The sequence below is a fragment of the Benincasa hispida genome, chromosome 5 (genome assembly GCF_027475165.1).
Source record: "Benincasa hispida cultivar pf3 chromosome 5, pf3_genome.v1.1, whole genome shotgun sequence".
Classification (NCBI taxonomy): domain Eukaryota; kingdom Viridiplantae; phylum Streptophyta; class Magnoliopsida; order Cucurbitales; family Cucurbitaceae; genus Benincasa; species Benincasa hispida.
Genome location: NC_143482.1, coordinates 31716617 through 31726161, shown reverse-complemented (window position 1 = coordinate 31726161; position 9545 = coordinate 31716617). Strand labels below are relative to the sequence as shown.

Below are 9545 nucleotides of genomic sequence, written 5' to 3'. Positions count from 1 at the left end.
ATATAAAACTATTTAAATATGAAGACTAACAAATATATTAGAGAAAAATTGTGTAAGGTTAGAACACATTTTGGTCCTTGAATCGTGTGGTTTGGCTTTCTTATTATTTTGGAGTCTCTTCTATCTCTAGACCTAGGAATCCATATGTCCTAGATGTTTTGTAATACCTTGGTTAGTTGGTTTTTTTAGTGGTAATATTTCATGTCATTCTTTCATTGTTTGGAGAGTGTAATTTCCGTGTCCATGATACTATTTGTGCACAATCAAGTGGTTTATCAGGTTATTAGGTCAGATGTGTCTCTACGTTGGTTTGGGGCTTCTATTGGGACGATTCTTGTGGGTTCTTCCTCTTGGGATATGTTTTCTAGAATCAGGGGTCTCGTCTGATGAGCTTGGTTTCTTTTTTCATTTTCTTTAAGACTTTTATTGTTTATGTTTATAAAATTACAAATACTATTTCATCCATTGGCTTTTATGTTTTATGTTTTGTTATCCATTTTTTCCTAATATTCTCAAAAACCAATCTAAATTTTAGGTGCAATATTATTTTTGACTTTTTAGGATGGTAACATACTTTCAATTTTTTTTTTTTTTTTTAACAATAATATGTGAGGTGAAGGGATTGAATCTCATATTTTAAGGTTGATACTACAAGTTCATGTCAATTAATCTATGTTCATGTTGACAAAAGAAAAACAAAGACTATTAGCGTCTTTATAGTCGGATGAAATTATCTTTGCAATTTAAATTATGTTAAATACAAAATTAATGAAATTTAGACACATCATTGCTTAGTTGACAAATTTGTTTTATTTCAAGGTCCAAATATTTTCGTAATTAAATTTGAGCATTTAGTCAGTTAAAAATTTTATGTGATCCATTGTTGGTTCAAGTGATTTTGAAAATTACATTTTCTTTTAAACACTTTCATAGTTTTCTAAGGTTGTTTTTAAATATAATAAAATAAGCTCAATTATTTACAAATATAGTAAAATGTGTCAATATAGTAAAATGTTGATAGACATTAATAGATGTCTATTAATGTCTACCAATCATTAATATTTTACAAAATTTAGATTATATTATTAAAGCTTTAACCTTTTTATTTGAGTTTAGATTTTTCTTTCAATTCAAACATTTAAATACGATACTTTCATCGTCTCTGCTTAACTTAAGAGGTTTAGATTACACAGTTCTTTCCTGTCAAATTTTAATTAGTGGTTTGATGAATTACAGAATACCAGAGGTTCAAGAAGGGCAAAGTTATGGATAAACTTCCCTTCATACTTGAAGTTGAACTTACTACTGATCACGCCGTTGCCGTCGAGGGCACGCCATTCAGTGTCAATCAAAGAGTCTAAAACCAGATGGAAAGCCGTGTCCATTGGCTCCAATTTTTGGCCAGAAAAGAACAATAGCATTTTTAATCCATCCCCACAAAAAGGATCTTAAACAATCCAAGGATCTTCCTATGATGTACGTAGTTGAGGAATAATTTTACCTGTGTAGCTTTGCATGTGTAATCAGCAAAACTTACCAGTTACCAATCATGATTTGATTCATCAACATACGCAATGTCATTTTGCAAGCTTTCCAATCCATCCCCACATGACCAAACTATTCAACAAGTCTTATTAAACTCGCTCAACTCATATCGATACCAAAACTTTTTCTTACACAGGATTAGAAGCTTTCCATTGTGTGATCCATCGAACTACAGTGGAAATTTTTCTCAACGTGGTCCCTGTAACATGAGTTGCATAATGTGGAAGATTCGATGTGCTTGATACCCAATGCTGTTCTAAATGGCCAAGTTACAGCATAGAGCAGGATTTTTGTGAGAGAATAACTAGAGGGAAGAATCAACACTAATTTGCAAGGAAGCATTTTGGTTTACCAAAACAAACTTCTGGGTAGCAACTACATAATCCTTACATTATATTATCACAGATTAGTATGAATAAACATGGTACACTATCTATAAGTCTCCAAGTGCTCTAAGACATAAATATGAAATTTTCTAATCGAACTGTTGTCTCAGCTGCATCTCTGTTTCACTCTTCCATGTAGCATGAGATGACTGTCCCCTCATTCTCTTTATCTTTTCCTTATCTTTAACAGTAGATCCCTTCTTTTTTGTCTCACTCTCCGGTTCTGGAGGACGATCACCACATAGAGGGCAAAACATCCCTCGTGCATTTGAAAACGTCTTGGGAATGCCACAATGCAGGCACATTCTGGAAAAAAGAAACACATGGTACTGTTGTAAAATGGCAACACTTGCACCATCGATTTATAAATATAATCTAGAGTTACATTTGAAACAGCTATGATTTAGTCAGGATTCCAAAGAGAAGAAAGTACTGTTTACTTTGCAATATCAACATTCTTAAAAATAAACCCTCTCAACTCTCTACCTGGAAAGTGGAAACCACTAACACACATTTTTGCTTTTCTTTCTTTCTTCCTATGAGTGTATGCAAATGCTTGCAAGGAATGAATCATGTTAATCAACCAGGAGACAATTTTGACAATTTTGAAAATACAATAAATGTACCTTAGTAGCTCTGCAGCATCTTCAGCATTTGGATTGGCTACAGTTGCCACACGCTTGACTTCCGGTGTTGCATTTGAAATGGATGGATTTGATGCATGATTATTCTCAACATCACTCCTCACTCGCTCATGAATCCCAACTAATTGAGGTTTTGCCTCCAATACAGCACCTTTACAGTATAAGGTTCTCAGAGGGGTTATTATAATGAGAGAATATAGAATTTAGGAAAAATTACACCTTATGATCCCTTAGGTTTTGTTTAAATTACATTTAGGTTACTAAGTTTTCAAACTCAACAATTTTACCCTTGGGGTTTGCTTATGGTAGCACCTCCATTAATTACTAACAAAAAGCTAATGCAGCAATTGTTTTTATTTAAAAATAATTTTTTAATTATTAACTTAAAGAAACATTTTTTTCTCTCCTCTCTCCCTTCCCTCTTCTTCCTCCTCTCCTCCTTCCCTCTTCTCTTTCTTTCATTCCGACCAGCCATGGCCGCCGGCTGTATCTTTCTTTTTTTTCCTCCTCTTTTCCCCTTCTTTCATCTCAAATCCTTCTTGTTCTTGTCTTACCCTGTCCTTTCCTTTCGTTTTTTACTAAAAAACTGAACAAATGGGGTATTCCCAAATTTGAAACAGTGATTTATATAAACCACAGTTGAAGGAAAACAAAAAATGCAGACATAGCCAAATCCTACGCCGTTGAGAGAGAGAATAACTTCAGCAGGCACCACTTTAACTGCTTCTGCAACCACCTGTGACTTTTGTTTTCCTCTCCCCATCCTTCTGACCCTCACCACCATATTCCTTTCTCTAATGTTGGCCATCAATAATAATATCCCATTACCTTTTTTTCTCTGTCTCTCTCTCTCCACCTTCTCCATTATAAATATTCTCATTCCATTCCCACAATCCCCCACCACTCTCCACAGAAAACTCCCTTTTCCCTTTTCATTTCCCATTTCCAAATCCACCATCCTTTTCCTCTTCATGGCGGCCCCCAGGAAACTCCCTCTTCCCTTTTCATTTCCAAATCCACCAATCCTTTTCCTCTCCATGGCGTCTCTCTCCTTCCTCTCTCTCCCTCCTCCATTGCACGCCACCCCATAACCACCCAACCTATTTCACCAATCCACCCTCCATGACAGCGGCAACCGAGGAGATCCATCATGCCTGCAAGGCCACTCATTTCCCTAATCAATGCTAATCTTCCCTCACTCAATCCTCCTCTTTCGCTCCCTAAATTGTGGTTTCAAATATGAAAGCATTCTGCTTAATTAAAAAAAAAGGAGAGGAAAGGAAGGGGGATGAGAAGAAGAAAGAATTGAAATGAAAAGAAACATTTACAATCGCTAGCCGTGACTGGTCTGAATGGGAGAAGGAAGAACATGGAAGGTGGAGAGGGAGAAAGAAGAGGGAAGAGAATGAGAGGAGAGAAAAAAAAAGATGGTTTTGTAAAATTTTATAATAAAAAATTAAGAAAAATATTTTTTTAAATAAAAAGTAGGTGTCATGTCAGCTTTTCGTAGTAATTAATTGAAACATTGATAGATGGACCAAGGGTGCTATCAAAAGCAACCTCAAAGGTAAAATTGTTGAGTTTGAAAACTCAGAGACCCATATACAACATAAACGAAACCTCAGAAACCCAAAGTGTATTTCCTATAATTTAATCAGTTGAAAAAAATTGGTACAAACACAAAACAGTACCATCTTCATTTTTTCCCTTGCTTTCGTGGAAAAAATTCTTAACTAAAAAAATACACAAGGCAAAACAAAAAATTAAAATCACCCAATCTAATTCATGCAAACATCTATCCGCATGCCTGCAATTTGCAAATGATTAAATAAAGGGTTGTTTTCAAATATAGCAAAATATCACTATCTATTAGTGATAGACAGTGACATTTTGCTATATTTGTAAATAAGTTGAAAATATTTCCAACAATTTTGTCATTTAAAACAATTACCCTTAAATAATCTATTGTTCTCCTTGGATTGCTCCACTTAGTCTTTCCTCCGGTTCAATGAAACATACTAATGGGACCAGCACAGAAACAGTGGCACTTAACCTAATTCACTTCATGGAAGATGGAAATCGATTCTATTGTCATGCCACTAGTGGATATATAGACCATCAAATCCTACGGCCTTCGCATGAATAAGGGAATATGCCAAATAAAAACTACCAGAAGGAAGAATCATGAACAAACCATCTGGCATTAGATTATACAAGTTTACACTATTGACTTATCTAAAGGGACAAGCTTACTTTTACCAGATGGAAAAAGCCACGAAAAATTGATGTTTGAAAAAAAATGAAAAACATTTTTATAGGTAAATGTATATAGAGAGAATAAAATATTTCATAGTATGACATGACATAACTGATTCAGCATCAGTTTCTTTCCATTAGTGGAGAGATATAACAGTGAAGCAACAAATAATCTAGTCAAAGGAATTAAAAAAATACATGATCACTTCATTAGATTTTTTTTCTCATGAGTGTCCGGGCCAACTTACACACACCTCAACTAATCTCACAGGACAATCCATCTAACCCTACAACATTTGGGTGTCAAAGGAGCCCATAAGATATTAAATCCTAGGTAAGTGGCCACCATGGATTAAATCCATGAAACCTCAAAAAGTAAGATGTTATCTAGAGGATAATTACAAAAAGTTTTCGAAACCGAAGTCCAAAGAGAAACATGAAACCTCACCAAGGATCGTACAGCACCATGGCCCCTCTCCACTCCTCTAAAAACTATGTTGTTCCTCTCGCCCCAAATATGGATTTGTTGGATAAATTGCTTTCATATATCCTCTTCTACTTCAACCATATGGACTTGCCAATACCACCCATTAGCAATGTGTGTTGAATCACCATTCCCCAATCCCAGACCAAGCAAGTTCGATCATTGCTGTCTCCATTGCTCACAAAGATTTTAGTTTGCATACAATGAACACGTGTTCCTTGCAAGTTAGGCAACTGTAGTTTGTATGCAATGAATACATATTCCTTGCATGTTAGCCAACTGTCATTGTAAAGAAAGATAGAGTCGATTAGTTTTAGTAGACCCTTTGACCCAACTCCATTTATTGATTTCCATCTTCAACGTCATAGAGCGACCAAACTTTCCAATTCTCATTGCATTGTGCATTTTATTTTTTGGCACATTACTTACCTTGCATTTTTTGTAGGGACAATAGACTCTTCACAGTTTCACAATGGTACATGAGCAGAAGCCCATATTACCCAGAAGGTTCCATATCAAGAAAAATGTTGTATCTTTACTTATATACTCATTATTTTTTTTCCTTTTCTAACCAATGTAGGCTTTTGGTTGCACTCCCAATAGTCTATCCCTCACCCAAAAACCACATAGCAACCCATCACTCCCAACAATTTTCTTATAACTATTTCCGTCTTCCCTACCTTTGGGGGCATTTTGTCCCTAGGACAAACATAGATTAAATATTATGGGTATATTTGCTCTTTTCACTCGCTCTCTTCAACGAAAGTTGTTGCTTCAAACTTGAATACTAGATCTTGTTCTATACTTCTACAGTTTAATTGATTCCTTCTGGGGGTTCTATCCTAGTAAACATTCTTAGAGCATTATTTGGGTTACAATACGCTAGGACACACACAGGTAGACAAAAGGGACATGCATGAATAAGAATCAGGTACATTCTAGATATATGGTTCAAGGTGCATAAATAACTAAATACTCCAAACTCATTTAGGAACACTCAGTCCAAACTTTGTAGGGAAACTGTGGAATTTTCAAATATGTAAAACGAGGGTATATCTCATATGAGTCATGCCTCATCAATGCTCACTAGAAGAATTTCCTAAATGAAAATATTGACCTTTTCGGGACAGTTTTCCTTCCAAATTATAGAGCATAAACGGAGATATAGGACTCTTTTGGTGAAATTAAGATCTTGAATTACAGATGAATCTACAACTAAAGGAGCCCAATGAAGAAGGAACCATGGGGCCACACTCAAGACTTAGAGCCACCACTGATTAGAAATGGAACAAATAGCAAATTTGCAGCAATGAGTTCTCTATTACGAAAAGAAAAGAGGTGACATCTAAGTTGCAAGTACTAAGCGGTGAAATTTATGCAATTTTCAATTTAAAGCATTTAACTTTTAGATTCCTTAACTGACCCAATAATCTGGTTAACCAAGTGCAAGGGCAACTCGGAAATAATTTTGCTTCCCTTCAACTTCCTAGCAAGCCTAGAGAAGCGCATAACAATAAAATTAATACTAAATCAGGAACCGAACGCATACCAGTAGGCAAATCTTTCTTCTCCTTACGATTCCTACGGCCCCCATGGCCCCCTCGCGGCTGATCGACTTCTCTCGGTGCAGCGTACTCCTCAACCGAATTATTCAGAAACTCCGGCGGTCCTGAAACCTCCAGTAGCCCATAGAAAACAAAATCAGGAAACGAACAGTCTTTCGAATAAACAAAGTAAACAAAATACAAGGAGATTAGCCAAAGAGGCATACTTCGGAGAAAGCGTCGAAAGCAGAAGGCAGGCCGGGATGAGAGGAAGGCTGCGGAAGTTCGAAAAGCGACTTGTCACGTATGGAAAGATTGACGGTAACCGTAGAGGCGGCGGCGGCGGTGGCGGCAAGATCTTCGTCGTCATCGTCGGAAGAGGTGTGGTTGAAGACAGAGTTGTCTTCAGCTTCCTCTTCGGCTGAAGAATAGCCTTGGAGAAGTGCCAGACTCATGACGGATTCGGTCGATGGAGATCGAACTGATTCGATTTTGAGGCCATGGATGACAAGCTTCAAACTTTTGTCCGATACAGATCCGAAAGCCCGCTCCAATGTATCCATTTTGGCCCAATTCTAAAATTTAAATATAATATGTTATTTTGAGTTTAAAATTACATATTATTGTAATTATTATCAACAAAAATAATAATATTTATAGTTTCTAATAAAATGTAATTATATTATTTTAGGTCCAAAAGTAGATTTATTTTAATTAATTTACTTACTAAATTTGTTGTTTTTATTAAACATGATGAATACTCGTCTTGTTAATACGAATATATATTATAGAATTTGTTTTTTAGACTTGTTTGTTGATACTTTTATGATCACAGAAAATATATATATGTAACATTTGTCTTTCGATGAAGCAATTACAATAATGCAAAATTCAAAACAACATGAGTAGATTTTGCTCGTACATATATTAGATGAAATATGATTATAAAAATAGTTTGTTATACATATTATAAAAAACAACTATCAAATAATGTTTTTTAATAAACTAAAAAACTAAAGTTAGTTAGCAAATAAATTATAGTTTTTAGTTTTTTTTTTAAAAAAAAAATAGAAACACAAATCAATTATGAAACATATATAGTTTTTATGTAACGACTCGGCTTTCTAACATATATTATTAGGATTAAGGTTGGCAATGGAGCCGAGATGTGGGAGATTCTCCATCCCCCTCCCCGTGGGGGTATTTCCTTTCATCCTCGCCCCCGTCCCTTCCAATTGAAGGCAGGGACGGGGACGAAGATTTTTCGCCGAGGGAAATGGGTCCTTGGGTAAGGTTGGCAAAATTCCCCGCGGGGTTGGATCCCTGTAGGCCCCACCCTGATTGGGGCAGGGAATCCCCGGTTTGACTGGGGATGGGGTCAAACCGAAAATTTTTTTCAGGGCCCCATCTAGGGACGGGGCGGGGTGGGGACGGGGATGGTATCCCCGCCCCGACCCTGATTAATCCCCGACCCCGATTTTATATATTTATATTTTTAATATTTTATAAATATATATTTATAATATATAAAATAACTTATTTATATGTATGTTTATAATATATACTATAGATTTATAGTATTGTAAGCCCAATATTGAATATATAAATTCTAAATTTAAGCCCAAAAGTCAAGCCCAAACTTAAAAAATTAAAAGAAAAAAATGGAGAATCCCCACGGGGATCTAATAAATGATTCCCCACAGGGAATTAGTAGGGGAATCCCCGCGGAGAAACGGGGAATGGGGCCCCGTAGGGACCCCGTTTCCCCGACGGGGAATCCTCGCCCTCGCCAGGTGGGGACGGGGGCAGGGATGGGGGGAATTTCCCCACAGGGTCGGGGACGGGGGACCCTCCCCACCCAAGCCTCGTTGCCAACCCTATCCTCGGGGGGACCCATCCCCGTTTTTTTAATATATATAATTATATGTAATGATGGAACGAATACATGCACAGCGGAAGAAAAACAGATCTAAAGTACTCTAATTAGGTTAATTACAAAGATAAGCGTGCAAAAGAAACAAATAAAAGGGGAAAAGAATACAACCTTTGTAGACTTTGAATCTTCTCCATATTAGCTCCAATCTCTTCATGAATGGTCCGTAAACCACCACGAGAGACTTCCCAACTCTTCTCCGGCCTTAGAATGGGATGGTGGGATCAGGCGGGTGACTAATTTGGAGAGGAAAAAGCTAAAACTTTGAAAGAAAAAAGGATGAGAATATCACATAATCTCATCAATTTCCACTAAGGCCAAGAAGTTTAGAAATTCAATAAACACTCTCTTTTAAAGACCATTACATGCAAAACATGCAACTTTGAGTTTGATGAGAATTTGACACTAAAAAATCCACTAACTCAAAGTGGGATTTAGTGGGACAAGTGTCTTCAAATGAAGACAACATTTAACAATTCAATAGTTGGAATTTCCCACTCACAAATGTTGGACCTTTCCACTAACTTGGTCAAAGTTTGACTATCAAAGTCCAAAGTCAACAAATTTGACTTATTTGACTTTCAAAAGTCAAAAATAAAAAATTGACTTCCATTGCATTTACATTTAATTTCAAAATTAATTCTAATAATCAATTTGAAAATTAAATTAATATTAAATAATTAATTTAATTTAATATTAAATCCAACACTAATCTCAATTTATATGAATCCCTATTCATAATCTTGATATTTA

General features: G+C 36.0%; 1 protein-coding gene across 1 annotated transcript; it reads right to left on the bottom strand.

Annotated features, from left to right (window-relative positions):
- Positions 1-1872: 1872 nt before the first annotated feature.
- LOC120078451 (plant/protein) lies at positions 1873-7486 on the bottom strand. Its single transcript, XM_039032722.2, has 4 exons — positions 7087-7486; positions 6865-6991; positions 2558-2726; positions 1873-2237 (listed from the first exon to the last, which is right to left on the bottom strand). Exons 1-4 carry the CDS (start codon positions 7420-7422, stop codon positions 2021-2023), a joined length of 849 nt encoding a protein of 282 aa, XP_038888650.2. The 5' UTR covers positions 7423-7486; the 3' UTR covers positions 1873-2020.
- Positions 7487-9545: the final 2059 nt, after the last annotated feature.